The sequence below is a fragment of the Balaenoptera ricei genome, chromosome 3 (assembly GCF_028023285.1).
Source record: "Balaenoptera ricei isolate mBalRic1 chromosome 3, mBalRic1.hap2, whole genome shotgun sequence".
Taxonomy (NCBI): Eukaryota; Metazoa; Chordata; class Mammalia; order Artiodactyla; family Balaenopteridae; genus Balaenoptera; species Balaenoptera ricei.
The window spans coordinates 164,026,178-164,051,871 of NC_082641.1; the positions used below are offsets into that span (position 1 = coordinate 164,026,178).

Here is a 25,694-nt window from a genome sequence, read left to right on the forward strand (position 1 = left end):
ATTTTTCCATTTAATATACTTAAGATGACAGCTCACAGTATATAGCATGTATAATTTTATAATAAATGACTTCAGAGCAAAAAAAATAATTCTGAGAACAGAATTAAAAATTGGGTAGAAAATTTCCACACAGCAATTACTAGAACAAAGGAAGAGAACAGGCTTTTATTTCTATTTTTAAATGAAATCCATACACAAAGTTTGACATCAAGTCAGGAAAAGGACAAACCCCAGAAAGTGAGAGGTAGTTTACAATTCAGTTTTATCTTTTATTTGGTCCTTTTCTCTAAAAATGTATAATTTCTTTGACCACATCTTTTATATACTATTACAATGTCAGTTACTTAAAAAAAAGTATTAACAGTTTACAGTTTAACAGGAAATCCAGTGCACACTTCCCCTCATCACCCAGATGTTTATAACAATTACATATGATATGCAGCATACGATGCTGTAGAGAAAACAATTATTTTACAAATGCCCAAAGTCAATGTCTCCAGTCAGGAATTCTTCATTTTAGGTTATTATAAAGTGTCTGATAGGATTGAACAATTTCCACTTTCCTCATTATCTATTACATAGGTTTATCCTTGGAATTTATTATTTGATGACTAAATCATAGAACAGCTTTTCATATCCATTACATTTATTACATCACTTTCATGTATTCTGATGAGCTTTGGTTTCAGAATTTCACACATGCAAACCTACTTTCTAGGGGTTCTCTTCAATATGAATTTTATAATGATTAGTAAGAGATGACCTGTGATTGAAAAGTTTCCCACATGTATTACATTCATAGGGTTTCTCTCCAGTATGAATTCTCTGATGGGCAATACGTGATGAGCTTTGTCTAAAAGTTTTCCCACATGTATTACATTTGAAGGGTTTCTCTCCTGTATGAATCCTTCGATGTTGAATAAGAGCTGAACTTTGGCCAAAAGATATCCCACATTCTTCACATCGATATGGTTTCTCTCCTGTGTGAATTCTCTGATGATTACTAAGGGAAGAGTTACACCTGAATGTTTTCCCACACTCATTACATTTATAGGGTCTTTCTCCAGTATGCATTCTCTGATGTTGAATGAGAGCTGAACTTTGTCTGAAGGCTTTCCCACACACTTTACATTTACATGGTTTCTCTCCAGTATGAATTCTTTCATGAATAATAAGTGTTGAGTGGGAACTTAAGGCTTTACCACATTCATTACAATTATAAAACTTCTCACCAGTATGAATTATTCGGTGTCTGTTAAGTCGTGAAATAGAAGTGAAACCTTTTCCACATTCATTACATCTATAAGGTTTTTCTCCAGTGTGAATTCTTTCATGTTGAATAAGAGATGCACTCTGACTGAAGGCTCTCCCACATTCACTACATTTAAAAGGTTTCTCTCCTGTGTGAATTCTCTGGTGATAACGAAGGGATGAACTAGACTTAAAGGTATTGCCACATTCATTACATAAATAGGACTTCTTTCTGGAATTCATTCTCTGACATCCAGGAAGGGATGTGTTGCAACTAGATGCCTTCCTACCTGGATTATATTTATAGGGGTTTTCTCCAGCATGGATTTTTTGATGTATAAAAAGGCCTGACCTTCTGCTGAAGGATTTACCACATTCTTTACATCTATAGGATTTCTCCACCGTGTGTGTTCTTAGGTGTTTATAAAGGGATGTACTGAGAGTGAAGGCTTTCCCACATTCTTTACATATATAGGGTTTCTCTCCAGTATGAGTTATTTGATGTTGAATAAGAGCTGAACTTTGGTTAAAGGCTTTCGAACAGTCTTTACATTTAAATAACTTCTCTCCACTATGGTTTTTCTCATGTTTACGAAGGGATGAAGTGTTAATGAAGGTTTTCTCACACATACTACATTTATAACGTTTCCCGGCTATGTTGATTTTTTGTTGATTAAGTAAATTGGAATTCTGTTTGAAGCTGTTTCCTTGTATTTCACATTTTGGTGGGGATTTTTCTCTGGGAACCACCTGTTGCCTAACAAGGACTGACTTTGGGCTGAAGTTTTGGCCAAATTCAGTATTTTTATGTTTTCTTTCTATAGTGAGGATTTTTTTGTGAGTGACTGAAACTATCTGAACACTTTCTTTCTTCTTCTGCTTTTTCTCTAATCTGTCTTCATATTTGCAGGGTTTTTCTGATTTGAAGTCCCAGGGTCCATTCCTTTTGGATCTTTTCATTATCAGCTCCTGAAATGAAGAACCTTGCGTTTGAGTTGACTTTGTGGTTTTATAACTGTTCTTCCATCCTGGAAGGGAAAGAAAAAACTGGAGGTGTTTCATGTGATACAGCATTTGGCTACTGAGACTAAATGTATAGACTGAATATTGATGGTATTTAAATAAGGTCTTGGTATCCAGCCAAAAATAGTAAGAAGAAAAACTTAGGAGATTTAAGTGGTACAGAGAAACAATCAACAGGAGTTGAGAACAACAGGGTGGAGAAAAGATTAAACAAACCCATTTAAAGAGGGTGAGTGTAAGAGTGATGAGAAGAATTGGCTAATGGAAAATGGAGAAGAGGGATTCAAAGGGGAGCCATGAATTGGAAAAGGCAGCCTGGGATCAGAGTCCAAAGCCCATGATAGAATCCTAAATTATCTTCCTGACATTTTTCTTCTTTGTGTTATCATTCCTAATCTGGAAAGTCTTCATCCCTTTTCCCTCATGCCAAATTCCTTTGTATCCTTCAGAATCAGTTCAAAAGTTAACTCTGAGTCCTTTCTTAACTGTGAGTTTCCATAGTGCATTCCTCTTATTATAGGCACTCACCACAGTGTTCAAAAAATATATATATATATACTATATATATAATTATACTTATCTATATCTAAATATTTTTCACTTTCTTTTTCTACCCTAATGTTCTCTGCAAGCAGATTAGCATGCCCTATTAACCTACAGATCTTCCTAATGGCATCTGAATTATACACAAAATGTTTGTTTTGTTAATCTTCCTTAATAACTTATATATACCTAATTTGAACAATGTCAAATAATCTCAATTATTTATATATTAATTTCACACACACACACACACACATACACACACACACACACACACAGGATTCAAGCACTTGTATGAGAAGTTGCCTTCCAGGACAGTACATTATACAAGCAATGGGAGGGTTTCAGAGCCAGTTCAAACAGGAAGTAATTACTGAATTAATCTACAGAGGTGTCAACAGGTAGGCATGAAGCCAAAAGCTGCAACATAAGAAAGCAGCCTTGCTCATGCATCAAGCAGGAGATGCTATGCAAGCAGCATAGAAAAGAGTCAAGCATCAGTAAGACAAGAATAAACATAAAAAGGTAAAAAGGGCTAACATGATAAGGTGGTAAAAAACAGAATTAAATTCAATAAATTTTAAAATTGGGTAAGGACACAATTCATTGAATATTAAATTCTGTCAGGGGAATAGGTATACATATAGTTTGGCATTTTCTCCTGGGCTAGAGTAACCATTTAAAGGGCTCCTTTGCAACTCACTGTATTTTGAGATTCCTATCTGACATTCACTTTCTCACCTGTATACAGATTCTGCTTGGTGAACATAATATATTCTGCTTTTCTCTTTTCTTCTACCAGTGTTAACTTCTCAGTTTCCTTCATAGGTAACTTTTTCTATTTCCACTTTAAAAATTGCTTTCCCTAGGGTTTGGGATTTTTTCCCCCACTCTACACACACTCTCTGACTAATTTTATATGCACCCATCTTTACTATTTTTTTTTAAGGCACTGATATTTGCCAAGCAGAGCAAGTGAGAATAACACTCATTTAAAAATACATATATAGATAAGTATCAATAAATCACTCATTAAATTAGGGACCACATCTTCTGGAAGAGCCCATAATGTGCATTTGTGTAATAGCTCTTTTTCACTTAGCCAATCACAAAACCTATCTGCTCTCTAATTTTTACTCTTTGTTGTAACAGAAAGAGGAGTTTTTAATTTTTTGTTCAACACCTTTTAATTTCCTTGTCCATCTAAGCCTTGCTTAAGTGATCCAAATTTCAGTAACATTATTTGGGCACAAGTGTGGGAGGCAGTGGTAAAAATGGAGTACTTTCCCTGTGAACATCAGTCATTGGTTCTAGGTTACTACACGAGCTGGGAAGAAGATAGCAAGATTCCAAAATTTTGGATTGTAGTTTATAAGGCAAAGTTAGAGACCCTGCCTTAGGTCTGTATGTAAAGACTGCAGTTTTACAACCAACAACTTTACTAGAGCCCTGAGCACTGGGCTCGGGTACCTAAATGGTACTCTTTCTCATGCTTTACTGTTCCACCATAGTCTCCTAACTAGTCTTCCCACCTCAAATCTTGCTGTCAATTCAGTCTCCACGCTGTAGCCACAGTAATCTTTCTAAAATCCACATCTTACCATGTTGCAAACTTCTGTAAGATCCTCCAACTTATCTTCAATGATTTGTATATAAGTAAGGTCCAGAGTACTTAACATGGTCAACAAGGTGTTTCATGATCTGACCTTCATTCACCTCGGTACTCATTTCCCTCCTCTGGTTTCTTGCCAGGTATGCTGAACTGCATGCAGTTTCTGGAGCACTACATGTTTTCTTCTTATTTTGTTATCTCTGCATATGCTGGAGACATCCTTTCCATTCACAAATATTTATTAAGTGCCTACTATGGACCAGGTAATGTTCTAGGGAATGCAAAGAATGTGATGAGTAAGACAGAGTTCCAGTCTTTGAGGAGCTTATACCTTGGTTTTTTGTATGTGTATGTGTGTGTGTGTGTGTGTGTGTGTATGAGGGAGGGACGGACTGACAAATAATAAGTAAACAAATAACAACCATATGGATGTGTGAAGCAAGAGCTTCCTGGGCAAAGGAAACAGCAAACACGAAAGTGTGGTGACTTCTGAGGAACAGCAAAGAGGCTGTGTGGCTAGAGTGCAGCGAACAAAAGAGAAAATGGTAAATAACATTGGAGGAATAGGTAGAGGCAAGTCATATAAGGCCTCACAGGTCATGTAAGGACTCTGGAATTTTATTCTAAGTATGATGGGAAGTCACAAGGCAATTACATGCTCACTCAAGTTGGCTACTGTGTAGAGAACAGACTGTTGGGGCACAAGTGGAAGCAGGTAGCAGGGAAGATTAGGAGGCTCCTGTAGTCAAGTAGGTGAGAAACGGGGTAGAGGTAATATGGTGACTACATCCTTATCACATACTAACAGAACTGGAATTGCTGGTGGACTGTATGTGGGGTGCTGAGAGGGAATAAAAGAGTTAGGGAGCACTCCTAGGTTTCCAGCCTGAAAACAATGAATGCTGGCACAAGCTACTGAGAAGGAGAAGACTAGGAAAAGGGCAAGTCTCAGGGGTTATTCTGTTTCAGATATGTTGGTTATGGCTGAGATGCCTTAAGAGACACTGAAGAAGATACTGAAACATTCAGTTTTATGTATTATTTTGGAGATATTTTTAGATTATTTTGGAAAAGGTTAGAGCTACAGTCAGGTGTTTAGGAGTCATCAGTAAGTAAGTTTTATTTAAAGCTGAAGAACTGGGCTTCCCTGGTGATGCAGTGGTTAAGAATCCGCCTGCCAATGCAGGGGACATGGGTTTGAGTCCTGGTCCAGGAAGATCCCACATGCCGCAGTGCAACTAAGCCCGTGTGCCACAACTACTGAGCCTGCGCTCTGGAGCCCGTGATCCACAACTGCTGAGCCTGCGCACGTGGAGCCCGTGCTCCACGACAAGGGAAGCCACCACAATGAGAAGCTCGCACACCGCAACGAAGAACAATCCCCGCTTGCCGCAACTAAGAGAAAGCCCGCGCGCAGCAACGAAGACCCAATGCAGCCAAAAAAAAAAAAAAAAAAAGCTGAAGAACTGAAAAAATCACTTAGGCACTGTAATACTAGAGGGCAAGAAAAGAAAAGCAGAAGAGTATGGTGGTCCAGAAGCCAAAGGAAGAAAGTACTCCAGGGAGGAGGCAATGATCAACTTTGTTAAACAATTTAAGAATTAAAAACTTAACCCTGATTGTGCCAAGATGGAGACTGCCTGGGATTTAATAACTGCTTTTCATGGAATAGTAAGGAAGAAAGCCCCACTGGAGTGCACAGAAGAAACAATGGGAGGTGAGAACATGGAGACATCAAGTATAGAAATGCTTTTGAAAAGTTCTGTTTAAAGGAAAATAGAGAAATAGGACATGGAGAGTTTTTATTTTTTAATGGAAGTAATTACAGCTACAAGGGTCCATACCAATACTGGGAAACTCACCTCAACTCTACTTCAAGTGCCAATGCCTTAGTCCAGAATGGGACTAATAAAACAGTCATGTTTCCCAATGAAGGGGACATGAGTCCTGGATTATGGACATCCTAACTGTTCTTTATGGTCTGCTTAAAGTTTTCTGTAGGTCTAAGATATGTCTCCTGAAGTGCAGTTCAACTTTTGCTCTCTCCCAGAATCAAGCCTGGGCCTGAGCTAACTCATGAACAAGGTTATGACTTCGGTCAGAAGTTTAGAGACCAGGTGATCTTGCCAATGACCACCACCCTGACTAGTTCCTGTCATTAGGTCTAGATTCTCCTCCCTTGGTGCTTATGAAACTCTGTGAGTCTCTCTTCAACCTTCTCTCCCTAGATGATTTCATCCACTCCCACACCTCCTATCTGAATGACTATCCTGACCCTCAAAACACTTTACAGAGGTATTTCCAGCTGCCTGCTAGACTCTTCATTTGAGTCTTTTTCTTCAAATTCAGCTTGTCCAAATCCGAATCCAGTGCATTCCTTTCAAACTCTTTTTTGTGTTTCTGAGTTCTGAATTATATCATAACTTCTTCAGCTCCTTTGCCATGAATTCTTAGTTTCATCTCAGAATCTTCTCTCCCCTGCATTCCAAGTCTAGTCAGTCATCAAATTCCCTTGAATCTCTTCACTAAGATGTCTCTAACAACCATCATTAATACATCCAAGTTCAGGATCTCCTTACTCAATAGTGACTATTGCTATTGACCTTCAATTTGATCCTTTGACCCGTTTCTCACCTTTCTAGTATTACTTCCCACCGAATTTAACCTTCTTACTACATAGAACTCCTCTTATTATTTCAAAAAGCGTTGATTGCTCCTTATTGAATTCATTCATCAAATACTTTAAAAGCACCTACAATAAGTCAGGCTCTATCCCAGGCATGTGATCCACAAGACATTCCAGATCTGGTAATGAAAAGAAACAGTTAACTTCTTTAAGGAGTTCCCAGTTTGGCATTAGAGACAAAAAAGGAGAAGTGTGATAATTTATACAACAAAAACACAAGACAGAAATGGATGAAAATGTGAGCTTACAAAAAATTCCAAAGCTGGGAAGGCATACAAGTGGTGGCCAGAATTTGGGGGAAGAAATGTCTAAAATGAGATTTTAAAGGATTAGCCATAGATTAGATGGAGGGATAGTGTGAGGGCTAAAGGCAGCATCAAAGTCTTTGAACCCAAGGCAACTTTCCAGACCTATATCTTTCCCACCTTATCCTACAGGTGGTCAGATTCAAAATTATTCCTATAAAAATGTCACATGCATTTGCAGTCTCATAAGGTTTTCTAGAGTCAGAGAATTGAGGGAGCTATATGCTGAGAATTACACACAACACCATGATGGGGGCAGAACTACACATCTGTAAATGTATTCCAGAATGCCTGTGTTGGTGAAAAAGAGAAATGCTGTTTTAGAAATTCTGTTGTTGGTAATTCTGATTTTTAAAGCTTTTTATTATGGAAAATGTTCAGCATGTACAAAAGTAGTGAATTGTACAATGAATTGCCAAGCCAGCATCAACAATCACTAATGCTGTTTCATCTATTACCTTATTATGGGTTGAATTGCATCACCCAAAAAAGATATGTTGAAGTCCTAATTTCCAATAACTCAGAGTATGACCTTATTTGGTAATAGTAACTTCGCAGATTCAATCAAGTTGAGATGAGGTGATTAGGGTAGGTCCTAATATGACTGGTGTCTTTATAAAAGGGAAATTTGGACACAGGCAAGCACAGAAAGACCATGTCAAGATACCCCAGGGGAAAACCAAGTGACAAGAGAAGCAGAGACTGGAGTGATGCAGCTGCAAGCCAAGGAACAAGGACCACTGGCCACCTCCAGAAGGTAGGGAGAGGCAAGGAAGGATCCTACCTGGAGTTTCAGAGGGAGCATGGTCCCGCAAAACTGTGAGACAATAAATTTCTGTTGTTTAAAGCCACACAGTTTGTGGCACTTTGTCGGAGCAGGCTGAGAAAATTAATACAACTCCCTTACGTCTCTTTCATTAGCATATGCTAAAGTATGCTAATTCCATATTATATCATTTCATCAATAATATTTCAGAACACATTTCTCAAAGATAAGAACTCTACTTGTAAACATAACCACACATTATACCCACCAAAATCAACATTATTGTTTGAAGTTATTTTTGCCTGTAAGGAATTAATTACATGTTCTTCACCCAATTCCAATGTGGTGGTGGTGGTGGGGGCGCGGTTTCCACATCAATAATAAGCAATTCTTGGATACCAACTGGGTGTCCTACAATTCAACTCTGACATTATCTACCTGGAGATAGCATCATATCCCACAGGTCAAGGGTTCAGTCCTACAAGACTGCCCTCTGCCTCCCTCAGACACCAGTCACAAGCCCAGGTTATCATCTGTACTTCTGACCAACTGGCTATAAATCAGAGGTTCCCAAGACCCCCTTCTTAGGTTTGGTTAATTTGCTACAGTGGCTCATGGAACTCAGAGAAACATTTTGCTTACTAGATCACCAGTTAATTATACGAGGATATAACTTGGGAACAGCCAGATGGAAGAGATGCACAGGGCAATGTATGGGGAAAGGGCATGGAACTTCTAAGCCCTCTCTAAGGACACCACTCTCCCCAGATCTCCACATATTCACCAACCCAGAAGCTTTCTGAATCTGTCCTTTTGGGTTTTTATGGAGGCTTCATTACACAGGCATGATTGATTAAATCATTGGCCACTGGCAACTAATTCAACCTCCAGTCCCCCTCCCCTCCCTGGAGGTCAAGGGGTGGTACTAAGTTTCAACCCTCTAATCACATGATTGGTCCTGGCAACCAGGCCCCATCCTAAGGTAGGGTCCAAAAGAAACCTCATTAACATAACAAAGACACCTTTGTGGCTCTCATCATCTAGGAATTCCCAGGGTTTTAGGACTCTGTACCAAATATATATTTCTTGTTATAAATCATAATATTTATATAAATCACTAAGGATCTTTATTCAAGCTGCTGTGATTTAAAAGCATTTGAGATAATTTTTCTCTATGTGACTAAGCCAACAATCTGAAACACAATTAGGGTCATTTGTTTCATTTTGCTTTCAATATTTATGGAACACTTTTTCATTTTTATTTAATCTTGTTTTATAATTTATAAAACATTTTTATGGTTCCAAAGTCAACATTATAAAAACAAGGTACCTTAAAAAAATTCTACATTCTATCCTTGTTCTCTCAATCCTTTTCCTTTTTCTTCCTTCACCTTATAGGTAACCATTTTTATAGATCTGTTTTATCCTTTTTTTTTTTTTTTTGGCTTCTCTATTTTTTTTTTTTAATATAAGCAACTATACACTTTTTCTTTTTTGGTATCTCCTCCTTTCTTTGATAAAAGTCCTACTCTCACTGTTCTGTTCTGCACTTTCCCCTACTTAGTAATATCACCCCACAGTGGAATTTACAGAGTTCTTCCTCATTCCTTTTTACAGTGAGAATTCCACTGTGAGAATGTCCCTCACCTTATTCAACCAGATTCCTTTGATGGACAGTTGGATTAACTCTAACTGTAATACACCAGGACATCATATGGGTACATGATAAAGGTACAGCTTTAAACCAATATCCATATTGCTAATTAGAAATCATAGCATTTATAAAATTCTAGCCCAAACTGGACCCACTGGGCTAAAGTTATCCAAAGCCACATACAACCAAAATCACCTCTTCTGCCAGCCAAGAGAGCCAGCCTCCTTAGAATGAGGAAGCTCTTTATGTACTGACATGGAAAGAGTTTCAATATATATCAAGTGAAAGGGGCAGAATAATGTGTGCTGTATAATATAATTTGAGTGGACAAAGGAAAAAAAAGAAATATTTGTTTATATTTGCATAGAAGAGCTCTCCAGCTACTGCCTCCTTGTCACATCTCACCTTATCGTATCCCACACGTATTCATCTCCTCCTGCTCACTCACCCCTCATGGGCTCCATTCTGGCTTCTGTCCTTACCACTACTCTCTCTAAGGCAACCATGGCCTTCATGTGACAAAGGCAAGATGCTCTCTTCAGTCCCCACCTAACTTACCTCTCAGCAGCATCTGATAGTGATGCCTCATTTTCCTTCAGATGCTCACTACCCAAGCTACAGTGACCCTGAACTTGCCTCCAAATTCTTCTCATGTTCCACCAGCTTCAATCTCCTTTGCGGCTTTTCAATCTCCTTTGTGAGCTCATTTTCCTCTACCTGATCTTTAATCCTTGGAGTTCCATAGCGTTGAGTCCTAGGCTCCTGATTCTTTTCACTCTGTACCCTTTCCACAGGCCAGCTTCATCTATAAACATACTCTAGGCAAGACTTCTCTACTCTCCATACCTAATTATACAACACTGCGCTCAAAACAGCAACTTACATGTCTCAAAGACAGCTCAACTGAATTTATGATTATTTCCTCCCCCCAACCTGTATAACCTTTTTGTCTCTGTAATTGGCACCAGTTCTGAATCAAAACTTTAAAAGGCATCCTTCACACCTCTCCTTCCGCTAATCAATTACCAAGACTTGTTTATTCTGCCATCTAAATATGTCTCAAGTTCATCTACTTTTCCCTAGCTCTACTGATACCATCCTTTATGAGACTTGACTTCAATGACACTAGACTCCTGAGTTTCCTTCTATAGTACACCTTACCCTTGTCTTCCCTACGGGTTCATTTCTCTCTGCCTAGCCATGAAATGCCAGAGTTCCTCAAGATTGAGTCCTAGGCTCTTTCTTGCTCTTGCTGTACTCTGAATCCACTCCACAGGCTAACTCAAACTCAACCACTGTTTCAATTATCTTTAGTGACAGGGTCTCCCAAATTTACATTTAATGCCCAGGGTATATTATGAGGGGTGGAACTCCAAATCAAACAGGCTATTTGACATCTCCACGTGAATAACTGGGTCAACCAAAGACAACTTAATTTAATTCATCCAAAACCATATTTATACCATCCCCCAATCTGATCTCCTAGCACCACTATCTCAGTGAATGATATCACTGTCCATCCCAGAACAAGCCACAAACCAAGCACGCATCCTTGACAACTCCATCTCCTCTATCTTCCATATCTAAACCATCTCCAAGTCCTGTTGCTTTTATCTGCCAAATATCTCTGAACCTGAAACTGGTTCCCTTTTTTCTGTCTCCATCACCACTACCTAACCAAGTCATTCATACATTCACTAACTGGAAGCTGACTCTGACCAGGCACTATTTTAGGTACTGGGGACATGGGAACAAATGAAACAGACAACCCAGCATGAGGGAATTTACAATCCAGAGGAAGAGCTGATAATAAATAAATATGTACTATTTTGCAGTAATAAGTACTCTGAGAGAAAATGAAGCATGATGAGGGGATAAAGAATGTGGAGGACAAAGGACAAAGGATGAGCTGTGTCTAATTGACAAAGTGCCATCTGAGCAGAAACCTGTATAGTGTGAGGAAGTGAGTCAAGTGGGCTCCTGGCCGTCAGGAAGAAGAATGGTCCAGGAGAGGAAAAAGCAAGTGCAGAGGCCCTGAGGTGGGAGCCTGCTTGGCCTTCCTGATGAACTACAAGGAGGCCAGGGTGATTAGAGTTCTCCAATGAAAGGCAGAGAGGAAGGAGGTGAAAGCGAAGAGGTAGCTGGGGCCAGACCACAAAGGCCTCTGAGGGCCACGTTGGGGGCTTTGGATTGTGTTCTATGTGATAGAAGCCACTAGAGGTTTTGAGCATAGGAGTGAGATGACCTGATCTATCTTTTAAATAGACCATTCTGGCAGCTACAAGGACAGTAGATGTTGGTGGCAGGAGAGGAGCGCAGGGGTTGAGAACAAGACTGAATCAAACATAGTAAACAGGGCTACAGAGCATTTGGGCTCAACTTTCATCTTGTAAGAAATTCACTCTTTAAAATCACTGCATGTTATTTCATTAGGCTGCCGCTATAACCCCAACAGCACCTTTCTGCAAATTAGAAAAAGACCCCTACTCTCTGTGCAGATGCAGCCCCAGCAAATCTCAGTGAATGGAAGGCAGCCCACAAGCAACCCCTCAGCTGACCACCCTTCCAGGTTCAGTCTGCCCTGAATTCTTGCATAAATATAACAAAGGAAGAGAAAAAGACAAAGAAAGAAAAACACATTTTCATTGGAGGTAACTGTTTACCTAGACAATCCCTGGATTTTTAAATTTTTGAATAAAAGAATATTTTCATGTTAGGTGTAAACCAAACTCATGAGACATTCAAGTTGATTTAATCACATTATTCTTATTTTATATATATATATATCTTATATACATAATATTCCAGAATAGTGATTAGACTTTGGACTCATTTCTTAAGTAAGAGACTCAGATGAGACGTGTACCCTTTGAGCCATTTCCTCCCATCTCTCAACATGAAACATACAGATCCAGGGATGACAGTTTGTTTTCCATTTTTGTCTTGTTTTTCCTACTTGTGAGTAGTTTTGACGTGAAAATAATATTTTTAAAGCACATTTGGAGGCAATTAGAGGTCCTAGGAGTCCTACCCTGGAAGCATAAGCTCTTCCGTCACTGGCTGTTCAAAGGGTCGGTTTTTGGTTCTGGTCTAGAGTTAATGATCAAGGTGCTTCCAAGAACATCCAGGTCCTTCACCTGAGCTCACAGGGAAGTGAGCTCCCCTTGGAAGGGAAACTGTTCTGAGGGCACTTTAGTCCAGGCAGATGGGAGACTCGCTAGGGGTGCAGGAGAGACACAAACACAGGCCAGCATTCCCAGGACGCTCCATCTGACTGTCACCTTTGACCAAAGAGAGCAGGTTCATCCCATCAAGGAAACGTGCACACCAGTTGGCTCTGATGTCCTTACTTCCTCCAGACACCCACTCAGAGTTTTCCTTCAGGGACAGCTTCCCAAACCTGAGGACTTGACATCACCACTAGGTGTCTTCAGGGTCTCTCTGGACAGCTTTCGACTCCAGTCATACTTTCTATTCAGTTTAATCCAACTAACACTGCACTCAGGAAGGGGGACTCCTCATGGATCAGAGGCTCCCGAGGCGAATGGAAAGGGAACAATTCTTCCGTCTCTTCCTTTGATCTTCCACGCCAGACTCAGTCCACACCTGACGCCCCTCCTAAACTCTCCACTGGTTCCCTGCTGCCTGCGTTCTCTGTTTACTTTGTGGTGGTATCTAGCAGTTCCCACAAAATTAGAATATTTCTCCCAAGTGACAAAAGATATAAGGAGAGATAAGTGTGGTTCCCACCTCAAAAGATCTCACTTTATACAGGGAAGAATGAGCTCTACTAAAGGTGTGGGGGCTTTAGGGATTGAGACAGCCTGTCCCACAGCCCTTCTGCTGGGCCTGCATTGTGAGGGGTCATCACTGACTCGTCTGGACCCGACAGCAACCTCAGACAAGTCCTACCAAGTCTATGCCAGGTGGCTCCACATTGGTTGCAGGCTGATCCTTGCAGAATATAAACCTGGGACCGTGGCCAGGGTACTTCAACTCCTCAGAGGCTGTGCCTGGCTCTCAGGTCCCTGCCCCCCCTCTCCCTGCTCCCGTCTCCACAAACCGGCTTCCTTTGTCTGGACTCTCGGACATGCTCTTCCTGCGCCTGAACGCTTCTCACAACGTGGGATCCGGCCCTTCCTCGGGAAGCCTTGCCCACAGCATCCCTCCTGTTCCACGTTCTCACAGAACCTGCAGCTTTTCCCCAGAGGTCCTCACCAGAGTCTGTCATTCCACAGCCCTGTGTGCGCTTAGCCTTCCCCTCCACTGAGCTCCGCCAGGGCAGGACCTGTGTCCTTCTGTCCAAGGTTGCACTGCTGTTTATCACGGGATAGGAAAGCAGTGGGCGAGGGTTAGAACCTGGCTCCCCCAGAGCCCTGGCCTCCCCAATTCAACAGCTCTCAGTCCTCAACTTCCATGACAGCCGAATCTGCCATTTTTCTCCTCTGGTGACTTCTTCTCAGGCTCAGCCACAGATTCTTCCTTCTTAACCCACCTCATAAACACTGAGGTTTCCTGGGACTCTGTCCTCTCCTCCGTTCCCTCATCTTCTCAGCTCAAGGCTTCAAATGCCACCTTTGCACTGATGGCTCCCTGACCTCCCTGTTGAGTTCTGACCCTGTTTACCTTCTACAGCTGTCCACTGGCGACCTCTACCCATATTTCACTCACATCTCAAATGAAACCCATCCCACACTGAACCTGTCCTATACCCTTAATGAAGGGACCTCTCCTCTTTCCTGAACTCACTGCACATGCCTTCCTCCAGGTAACGTCTTGCCTACATTATGCAATAATGTCCAGAAGGTTCCCACCTCTAGTTTTTCCTCACTTCAAATCTAAGACCAACAGTGTTTCCAAAGCGACCATTCTTACTTAATTGAAATTGCGTAATAAGGACTTCATGAATATATTCTCTGTGAAAATTTTAATAACATTGCATGTAACTAAAGTCCCCTTTCATCAATACTCATTCTCGATCCCAATCCAAATGTAACTAGTTACCAGCTTAGGTGTCCCCCGACCTTTCTCTCGGCACTTACACACATATTATGCATATAGACAAACACCCACGTAATTTTCTTTACACATAAATGGCGACATGTCATAATCATGCACTGTAACTTGCTTTAGTCCTTCACATAGCTTGGAGCTCCGCCCACACCAGTGCTGCTGCTTTCTGACTGTGGTGCTGTGTACCAGTGTAGGGACCCACCTCAGCTTCTTTAGCCTTTACTGAAGGACGTTTAAAGTATCTCAGACTCAGACTATTTTTTCTAAAATATCAACAACCACACAACTCTTCTGCTTGAAACTCTTGAATTATTTCCAGTCATCCATGGACAGTTCCCATCCCTAAGAACTGTACCAAAGCACTTCATAGTGTGGCTCCCATCTGGCTTTCTAATCTCATTTCCTTCCTCATCTCTTTCTTTTCCCATATACCCTGAGCTTCAGTCTGAATGAATTATCTGCAGTTCCTTAAATGCACTAAGTTTGCTGAATGAATGCATTACAATGTAGCCCTCCTCTGAAACAACAGGAACAAAGAAACAACAAGAAAAAAGATCCTGAGAGATTCACCTGTGCAGTAATTATCAGAGAAGAAGAGGAAGCTTGTGACTCGGGGCCTTAGCGTCCCTTCTCCACAACTTCTTGAGGACTGAGAACCTGCAGAAATTTCCCTGACCAACATCTCCGAGTTGCACATGCACTCATTTACCAGACTGCTGCCTGCAGAGATTCCCCACCCACTCACCTAGAGAGGAGCCTCCAGGGCTTTCTTTCTCTACCTTCCAGGGGTCTTCTCCTTGCTGCAACAGGGAGATCACCTTTGGTTTGGAAAATGGGAGTCCTGCTCATAGACCAAAAAGAAGAAAAAAAAAGAAAAAAAAGACTTGATTTTGCCTTGACACAAAGAGGTATCTGAGATCTGAGTGGAAAACTCAAAGGATGATACAGAGAACTTCTGTGGGATGCTCAAGTTGTGCCCCCACAATGTGAGGGGTGTGTTAGGGTAAAGGCAAGGGGCAATGTAACATTTAGTTGTATGTTAGTGAAGTATGATAAACATGCAGCCTTGATTAACAGGGTGGTAATAGTTTTCTATACAAGAGGGAATATGTATACACTGTTAAATGTATGTTAAATGTACAGACTAAATTAATATTTGTAACAGGCATCTGTGGAAAGGATTATGTACCAAGTGGCTTGTTTAAAATGAGAAAACACTATCTGACTCCCTTTGAAAGATGGCAGCAGTCAGCAAACTATGGGTCATAGGCCAAACTAGGCCACTGTCTGTTTATGCATGGCCCTTGAGCAAAGAATGGTTGAAAAAAAAAGAAAAGGAATATGTTACAGAGACTATATGTGGCCCACAAAGCTGAAAATATTTACTCCCTGGCCCTTTACAGAAAAAGTTTGCTGACCCCTGTAAAAGAGAATTGAAAAAAGCCAGTGTTGGGTCAAAGAAGAAGGTTGAGGGATGCTATCTGTTAGGAGATGAGCAAACACATCATAGTTCAATCATAGTGGGAAAATGTTGCCTGCAGTGAGGGAATTTCTAATGTGCAGCCCTGTAGATTGTCCCATCCATGGGGCAATTCCATACCTACGAGGGAGAAAAAGGTTTTCAGGTTTATTTAGGGAGATCCAGTTTGTATAGTGCTAAGGCAAAACTCAGCTAAAGTTTTTAATGACCCAGGGCTTTTATCCAGGAAATCAGATGCTGAGGTATCCCAATTTCTGAATTCTGTATCTACAGGGGAAATTTCCTTACCCAATGAGACAAGGTTACTATAGTTCTCCAGCATCACATCTTGGTACAAGTTTCTCTGAGAAGGAGCCAGCTTTCTCCACTCATCCCGCGTAAAGAGCACAGCCACATCTTCGAACGTCACTGACACCTGTAGAGACAAGCATCCCAGCTCACCCAGGACCACTCATCACACAGGGTGAAGAAGGTGGCAGTGGGGAGTAGAGGGGCTACCATGAAATGCTTCTATATTATTCTAGGTTCTGAAGGTTCCAGGTCATTTGTTTAATGAACAATTGACCAATGACAAATATATATTGAGTAGCATGAAGTATGAACCAGGCCCCGAGTTAACTGCTACAAGAGATGTGTGGAGGTATTAAGGCCATTAGTGGAAGTGTTAATTAGAATAATCTTCCTGTTGGCAATTTGATAACATACATTACAAGCTTTAAAATGTGCATACTTTTTAACTCTCCAATTACTATATTTGTTTGATAATGAACAGTGAACAAAAATGCACATGCAAGGACATTTATCATGGTGTTAGTAACAGCAAAGAAATGGAAACAACCTAAATAATCACCAAGGGAGACTAGTTTAAATAACTTAAGGCACTCTGTGCTCCCTAAAGCTTGAGGACAGTAATAATGGAAATTAAAATAGCTATAATTTATTGAATGCTTTTTTCAGGCTAAGTACTATTCTTAGAGCTTTATATTAACCTTTAGTGTATATCTGTATTTTATCTTCACAACAACCCTATGAAGAAGGTACGATTATTGTGTCCATTTTACACAAGAGAAAACAAAGAGAAATTTATCCAAGTCACACAGCTGGTATGAAGGAAAAACTCACTCCTCCTGCATGTCTCCTCTACTCTTTTTTTTTTTTTTTAAATTAATTAATTAATTTATTTTTGGCTGTGTTGGGTCTTCGTTTCTGTGTGAGGGCTTTCTCTAGTTGTGGCAAGTGGGGTCCACTCTTCGTCGCGGTGCGCGGGCCTCTCATTATCGTGGCTTCTCTTGTTGCGGAGCACAGGCTCCAGACGCGCAGGCTCAGTAATTGTGGCTCACGGGCCCAGCTGCTCCACGGCATGTGGGATCTTCCCAGACCAGGGCTCGAACCCGTATCCCCTGCACTGGCAGGCAGACTCTCAACCACTGCGCCACCAGGGAAGCCCCTCCTCTACTCTTAATACAACACTACTTCACTTCTGACACCAGATGTGGGGGGTTTTCCACACACCAAGCAATTGTGGGACACGAGCTGGGTGTCCTACAATTAAACTCAATTCTGACACCTGAAGATAGTGTTAGATTCCCACAAGACTGGCCCCGTTTCAATGTCAATCACAAGTCCAGGTTGTTACCTGTACTGCTGACTGACTGGCTATAAATTGGAGGTTTCTACAACCCTCTCCTCAGGTTTGATTAATTTGCCAGAGTGGCTCACAGAACTCAGGAAAACATTTACTTACTAGATTACTGGTTTATTATAAAAGAAGATATAGGAACTGGCAGATGAAAGAGAGGCACAGGGAAGGGGTGCACAGCTTCCATGCTCTCTCGGGATTCACTGTTCTCCCCGACTCTCTACATGTTCACCAACCTGGAAGAACTCTGAACCCTTTTGGGTTTTTATGGAGGTTCATTACACAGGCATGATTGATTAAATCACTGACCATTGGCGACTGACTGAACTTTCATCTCCTAGGGTGGCGGCAGATGGATAAGAGGGGGTATCGGGGGGCAGGACTGAAAATTCCAACACTTTAATCAAGGTTGGTTCCCCTGGCAATTAGCCCGCATCCTTAGGTGGGGTACAAAAGTCACCTCATCAACATAAACTCTGGTGTGGATACAAAACACACCCATTTTGCCTTCATTGCTCTGAAGTAATTTCAGGGATAAAAATCATATATTACTAACCACTTAGGAAATCACAAGGGTTTTGGAAGTTATGTGCCAGGAACAGGGACAAAGACCAAATATATATTTCATATTATAAATCACAATATCACAGCTGGTCAGTGGTAGAGGTAGAATTCCAATCCAAGGAACTGCCTCTCAACGCCTATCTCATAGGGTTAAGAAATAAATGATAATCCATACAATGGAGATAAAGAGTAGTGATGGTAGCACAACGCTGTGAACGTACTTAATGCCAATATACTCAAAAATGGTTAAAGTGGTAAATTTAATCTTATGTATATTTTATCAAAATAAAAAGTTAAAATGATAAAATAAAAAAATACATATATACATATGTACACCTGTACATAAATAAATAATAAATAAGTAAAGGTGCATAGAAAATTATTCTGAGGGCTGCATACCAAAGGTATGACCATGATTATCTCAAGATGTTGGGGTAAGAGTGATTTTACTTTCTTTTTTATTCTCTGAAATTTTTAACATTAACATGCAGTGCATGTATAATAAGATAATTTATTGGCACACGGCGGGGAATACAAGAAATGATCTTTACCCTCAAAAGAATTTACAATCCAACTGGCAGACAAGAAAAACACATGAAACAATTTGAACAAGAAAAGTGTCGCTGGACAGGACCATATACCATTTCCTAGTCAATCCTCATTTTAGAGATGAGAAACACAAGGTCCAGGGCAGTTAAGACACCAGGTCACATACTTTATCAATGGTAGAGACAAGACAATAATTGAAGTTTTCTTTTAACCCAGCACTTGGTGGGTATATTCTCTCTCTGGTCTTAAACGTCCTGTCACTGAGTTTTACACACAAGTCCACATAGTACTGATGTATCGGCAGCAGGTGAGGTTAGGGAGAAATGTCACATAGGACTCACAAGCAGGGATGGAGAAGATTCTGGGTAAGAGAGAAGCCTGGCTCTGTTGGAATGGAATGGGAAAGGCTTAGAAAAAAGTAGCCCAAATATGCAGAGGCAGGTCCTAGCCACAGTCTCAGAAGATCAACCACTACCACATTTCATGGGTCCAAAAGATACACAACATCACATTGCAGAGAACTCTGGTAATTTGGGGGCCAGGCCTGCCCTGTGTTCTGAAAGATGTACCAGAGGAAAGGCTGGATGATAACTAACATGAACTTAGAGGCCAGACATACCTGGGTTTGATTTCAGGTTACCTGACTTCATTGAGCCTCAGTTTCAAGTGTAAAATGGGGGTAATAACTTCTGCTTCGCTATGAGAGTGAGAACAAAGGTAAAGCCCTCAGGATATTCCCCAGCAACGTTAACTATTATTGTTAGATGAGGATGAGTAAAGGAAGGACACTGTACAGTCATTTCTATCTACCAACAGTAGATAGATAGACATCATGAACTAGAATAATATCGTTTAGCTACCACAACCACCATATATTGAACATCTACTATGTGCCCGGCCCTGATCCGAACGCTTTCCATGCACTAACTCCCAGGATCCTCTCATTTACCCTATGAGGTAGGCCCGGTTGTTGTATTCATTTTACAGGTGAAGAAACTGAGGCACAGAGAGGTGGAGTTATTTGCTCAAGACCCATTAACAGCAACAGAGGAGATGGGCACAAACTCGGCCATCTGGCTCAAAAGCCCCACTGAGTAATTACCGTATACACTGCCTCTCCACTACCAATACCCCATGAAACTCTCACTGCTGCTTCCTGAGGAGTCTTCTCTCTGCTCTTGGAGTCAAGAGACCTCTCCATCTATGTCCCCATCAACATGGCTATCCTTTGTTCACACAGTGGCTCACCTGGATGGGGTCCCACCCTCATTCTCACAACATAAAGATGAAAATGGCAGGTCAAGATCAGTTTTCAAGAGAGTGACAGAAGCAAGGCACATGATCCAGAAAGTTAAGAGGGAGAAAAAACTAAAAACTATGGACTGAGAAAAGCCTGGCGAAGGTATCATGAGGATTTCTCAGGGGTGGAAAGAAAAAGAAAAGCATTCCGGCCAAGGGTAGGGAGGGGGACATGAGTGAACAAAGGAGGCAGGCCAGACAGGAACTCTGCCAAGTGCGCATGTTTGTTTGTTCTGACCCCAAGTGGTATAAGACATGTGGCATCTTACCTATCAATTCAGTAATCATACAGTGAATTGAGATTAATGAATAAAAGACTGTCAATTAGAAAAAAAAAAGAGAAACACAGGACATGGATTGGGGGGTTGGAGGCAAGCATTCCCTATGCAATCCACCATCCACCAGGGTGGACCAACTCTTCAAAGGGAGAAGGACATGGGCTCCAAATCCTGGCGAAGACTGTATTGGGGAGAAAACTTCAGTTTAAGGGTAAAAAACCCAAAAAACCAATTTGTCTCTAAGACCTGAGATGGCAATGAACTCACCTGAGACCTTGCTTCCCTCTGTTCAGTAGCCATGTCCTCTTTCTGGGCAGTTTCCCCTTAGGATGGGAGAAGTCTCCAGAAGCCAGATCTGAGAGAAGAAAAAGGGAGCCAGGAGGAAGCCCCTTCTGCTTTCCACCCCTCAGAATCAGCAGCTCTGAAACCTTTATACCACTTGAGAATGATGCCAAGTGCCCTCAGAGAAGGAAGTCAGAAGGAACGAGGGGTAGACAGGACCAGAGAGAAGGGCTGGGTCATCCTGGTCCAGGCCCAGCTCTTTCCCTGGCTCAGAGGAAGAGGTCCTAGGACTCCATCAGCAGTAGCAGCAACTCCCTGGGCCTCACCGCGTGCCAGGCACTACCTACCAATACATCATCGAGTCCCACAGCACAGTTGGCACTGTCAGCACCCCATTTTATAGATCAGGAAACTGAGGGCAGAGTGGGAGCAACTTGCCCCAGTCCACACAACCAGGGAGGGTGGCACCAGGATTCCAAGCACCGCGGGCTCCAGAGCACCTGCTCTAACCTCCCTGCGTGCATGTGCCAACTTTTCTCCACCTCAAGCCTTCCCACCCAATTCCTCCGCCTCCTGTCAAGGAAACAATTTCCAGATTTCTAGAGAAAGCTGCTTCGGAAAGGGCTCTCCTATGGCGGGGAGGGGGGCTGCTGTCTTGAGGAAAGGGCACAGAAAACCAAAGACCTGGGTTCCAGTCCTGGCTCTGCTACTGGGGGAAGCCGGCGACTCACTTCTCGCGCAAAACAAGCCTGTCACTCGGGAGTGCAGGGGTGATGGTAAAGGGAGGAAATAATTTTCTCACGTTCACTGCCGGCCCGAAACAAATTCAAATGCCGGCAGGCGCTGGGCAGGTAGCGCGCTGGGAACTGGTCGGGAAGAAGCAGGTGGGTGGCTGGGTCCAGCCAATGGGGACGAAGTGCCCGAGCTGTCTCGTTCAGGGGCACGTCTGTGGCACGGCTGGGGGCGGCGGGCGGACAGAGCCAGGGGTGCCCGGCTCTCGGCCCGCCGGCGCCCACAAAGGCCCGGCTCGCGTCTCTTGGGCCTGTGCCCCATGCCCCGGCGACGCATCCTCCCGAAGCCTGGTCCTCCCTCCCGCATCCTGCCTACCCCCCGCCGCTCACCTCGCCCAGGCCTCTGGGGTTCCGCGGGCCGCAGGCTGGAGGCTCCGGAACTGCCACGGCCGGACAGCAGCTTCCGCTGGGGACTCCCCGCGGTGCCGCCTGGACGGCCCTCTGGCTGGCAATCAGCTCACGCCAGCGGCAAACGCCCGACACCCCACGTAGGTCCGGGAGGGGCGGGGCAGGGACAGTCGCGAGCCCCTCTGGGAAATGTAGTCCACGCGAGAACAAAAGATTCTGGGAAATGTAGTTCTTCGAGCTTGTGTGGGAGGAGAGCCCTGGCTGAGCCTATCACTTGTCCAGACCCCATCCTGGGTTCGTGGTCGCGCTCCCTGGGCTGCTGGCTCCTGGGTTCGCGGTTCTTCCAGGAGGAAACAGAGGTTCCTACAGGGCAGTGACTTGTAGCTCTGCATCTGCGTAAATGATAGCAAGGCAAGTAGACAACCGCCAAGAACAAACCTATTTGCCCTTAAGTCATTCAACAAGAGTGTATGGAGGAGTTCCCTGGTGCCGCAGTGGTTGAGAATCCGCCTGCCAATTCAGGGCACACGGGTTCGAGTCCTGGTCCCTGAAGATCCCACATGCCTTGGAGCAACTAAGCCTGTGTGCCAGAACCGCTGAGCCTGCGCTTTAGAGCCGGCGAGCCACAGCTACTGAGCCCACGTGCCACAACTACTGAAGCCTGCGCGCCTAGAGCCCATGCTCGGCAAGAAAGAGAAGCCACCGCAATGAGAAGCCCACGCACCTCAACGGAGAGTAGCCCCCCCTCACACCGCAACTAGAGAAAGCCTGTGCGTAGCAACGAAGACCCAACGCAGCCAAAAATAAAGAAAGAAATTTATATTAGAAAAAAAATATATGGAGCACCTGCTATGTGCCAAGCCCCATTGTAAAGGATTTGAAATACCTCAGTGGGCAAAAGAGAGATCATTGCTCTGGAGAACTGTTTTGGGAGGTGGGGGTGGGGGAAGGAGGTAGAGAGCAGACCATAAGCCATGAATATAATTATATAACATTTTAGGAGATAAGTGTTATGGGGAAAAGTGAAAGGAGAGCAGTGTGGTGGGGATTTGGGGCTCATTTGGGAGAGTGAGTAGGGTGGCTCCTCGCAGGCCTCACTGAGAGAGTGAGAATGGAGGGAAGACTCAGAGGCAGTGCAGGAGAGGAGGGCCATTTCAGGCACTGAGAAGCCAACACATTTTTTTTTTATTGGTAAAGAAACGCATGTCCCATTTAGAAGGTTTGATAAATAAAATAAAGAAAGATGCACTTGATGCCACCCCACAAAAATAAATGGTTAACATTTTGGTGAACATCTCTTAGCAGCCCTTTGAACTCCATATTAATCTCTCTGATAGTCACACCAATCTGTTTTTAACAAAATGGAATATTGCAGATAGCAATTGTAACCTATGTTGTTTACAATTACGTGTGGGTTTTTTTCCCCCACTTAAGAATATGCCTTGAATGTTTGAACTTGCCAATAAATATTACCCATCAGTAGTGTTTTCAGTGACTTCAGTACATTCCATTGCATTTAAATAAATTTTTTTGTTAAACTTATTTATTTAAATGTATTTACATAATATTTTACCCCTACTGTTAGTTATATTTTTTCTAGTTTTTGCTCCATTAATATCCTTGTAGCTATATCTTTGAAAATTATTTTCTTAGTTTAAATTCCCTGAAGTTGAATTGCTGGATCAAGGACTGGTAGAATTCTAAGTACATTGCCTAGTTGCCTTCCAGGAAGATTTTAAAATTTATATTTCCATAAGCAGTTTCTGACACCCATGCCCACTCTGGGTGCTTTTCTTTTTAACGATTAAAAAAATGCTCTTTTTTATTTAATAGAGCAAAATTTTTATATTTAATTTGAAATTAAATATAATATCGTATTTATTGAACCATTCAGATATATTAATTTCCTGTATGGGTACTTTGGCCATTTCCTATTGAAATGTTAAAAATTTTGGTATCATTTTGAAATACTGTATATGCACAATTTTTTAAAGAGAAAAGTGCTTTGTTGTTTATCCTGTCTATGAAAATAATGCATTCATTGTTAAAAAAATTTACACACAGTATGTGGAATGAAGAAACATGTAATAAAGAAATAAATCCAACAGAAACATTGATTACATGTTTATATGCTATTCATATATGCTGTTGTATGTGCATACACACATTTGTGTGTATGAAACAAAAATAGAATCATATTTCTCATACTTTTAAAAATGTGAAATATACATACAGAAAGCCAATTAGAACATATAATCCAGTGTAGCACATGATTATAAAGAGATCACCCCTGTAAACATCTACCCAACTTGAGAGGTAGCCCCCTACTAACACTCAGTACCTTCTTCCTAATCACTAATCAGCTACTATCATGACTTTTGAGATAGACCTTTTGTTGCTTTTCTTTATGGTTTTACTACCTGCTCATACATCCTTACGTAATAGTTTTACTTGTTTTTAACTTTATAAAATAGAGTCATATAATCGTATTTTTTGTGTGCTTTGTTCTCCAAACATTTTGTCAGATTTATCCCTATTGTTGCAGGTAGCTTTACCTATTATACTGTCAATGGACATTTGTGTTGTTTCCAAGTTTTATCTTTTAGGAACCGTGATAAAACAAATTTAGTAATATGTTATTGGTAGAATCTAGGTGATGGTATATGGGTGTTCACTGTAAAATTCTTTCAACTTTACTTTGTATTTGAAAATTTTCATGATAAAATGTTGAGGAAAACTCCGTACCTGGGGTTTGACCCAAAACGGAGTAGCCCCATTCCTCCCATGTCATCCCTTTTACAATTAAAAATCCATGGACATAACACAGCAAACAAGCACAGGAAGACTCTGAAATGTGGAAGGAAGAAGGCAAACAGAACTTTAGAGCCAGGGAAGGACATGTGGTAAATTCCCTTGTTTTCCTTATCACCTCCCATATCTCTCAGCTAGGGTGTTGCAGAAGCTTCCAAGCCAGAACCAACAACAGACCCAGACAAGAAAAAAAAAAAAAAAAACAACTCTAAGAAAAGCCTATTTCCCTTAGTTGAAACTGGGAAAAAGGTGGCCTAACACAGAGAACTTTTTTGGTAATACCCACCTTACTGTAACCAAACACCAGTGGGAAACTGCCCCCTAACCATCTGAACTGTAGAAGCCAAAGGGAGCAGCATGTTTTTCTCAAGTGGAAAGTAAAGCAACTGTCAACCATGAATTCTATATCTGGTGAAAATACAATTCAGGAGTAAAAGGGAAATAAAGACATTCTCAGACAAAGGATAACCAAGAATATTCATTGCTAGCAGAACTACCCTTAAAGAATAACTAAAGGGAGTATTCTAAACAAAGTAAATGATAACAGAAGAAGGCTTGGAACTGCAGAGAGAAAAAAAAAGAACATCAGAATGGGTAAAAATAGGGATAACTAAAATAGACTCTCCTACCTATGAGTTTCTTAAAACATAAGTGATGGTTGAAGCAAAAATGATAGCACGATTGGTGCCCAATGTATACAGAGGAAAGACTTAAGACAATTATATTTTAAAAAGTGGGGAGACAGAGGGACCTCAGTGGAATTAAGGTTTCTGTACTTTGCTGTCTAAGTTATGTATGTA

At 41.7% G+C, this 25,694-nt stretch overlaps 1 protein-coding gene across 4 annotated transcripts; it reads right to left on the reverse strand.

Moving 5' to 3' along the window:
* Positions 1-248: 248 nt before the first annotated feature.
* On the reverse strand, positions 249-22,218 carry ZNF354A (zinc finger protein 354A). 4 transcript variants are annotated; one of them, XM_059917867.1, is made up of 5 exons: positions 22,066-22,218; positions 20,930-21,017; positions 16,622-16,748; positions 15,599-15,694; positions 249-2,279 (listed from the first exon to the last, which is right to left on the reverse strand). In XM_059917867.1, exons 2-5 carry the CDS (start codon positions 20,960-20,962, stop codon positions 715-717), a joined length of 1,821 nt encoding a protein of 606 aa, XP_059773850.1. In that variant the 5' UTR covers positions 20,963-21,017; positions 22,066-22,218; the 3' UTR covers positions 249-714. The 4 variants fall into 4 exon arrangements, with proteins under 4 accessions (XP_059773850.1, XP_059773853.1, XP_059773851.1 ...); XM_059917870.1 differs by lacking the exon at positions 15,599-15,694; XM_059917868.1 differs by lacking the exon at positions 22,066-22,218 and having other exon boundaries at positions 20,930-22,056.
* Between the last annotated feature and the right edge of the window lie 3,476 nt (positions 22,219-25,694).

Coding starts and splice junctions, on each gene's coding strand:
- ZNF354A (XM_059917867.1), bottom strand. CDS start 20,962: ATGGCTACTGAACAGAGGGAAGCAAGGTCTCAG. Junction 15,695..16,621: donor TAGTAACCTTGTCTCATTGG/GTAAGGAAATTT, acceptor GTCTATGAGCAG/GACTCCCATTTTCCAAACCA. Junction 2,280..15,598: donor CCCTGGAGGCTCCTCTCTAG/GTGAGTGGGTGG, acceptor TTTCCCTTCCAG/GATGGAAGAACAGTTATAAA.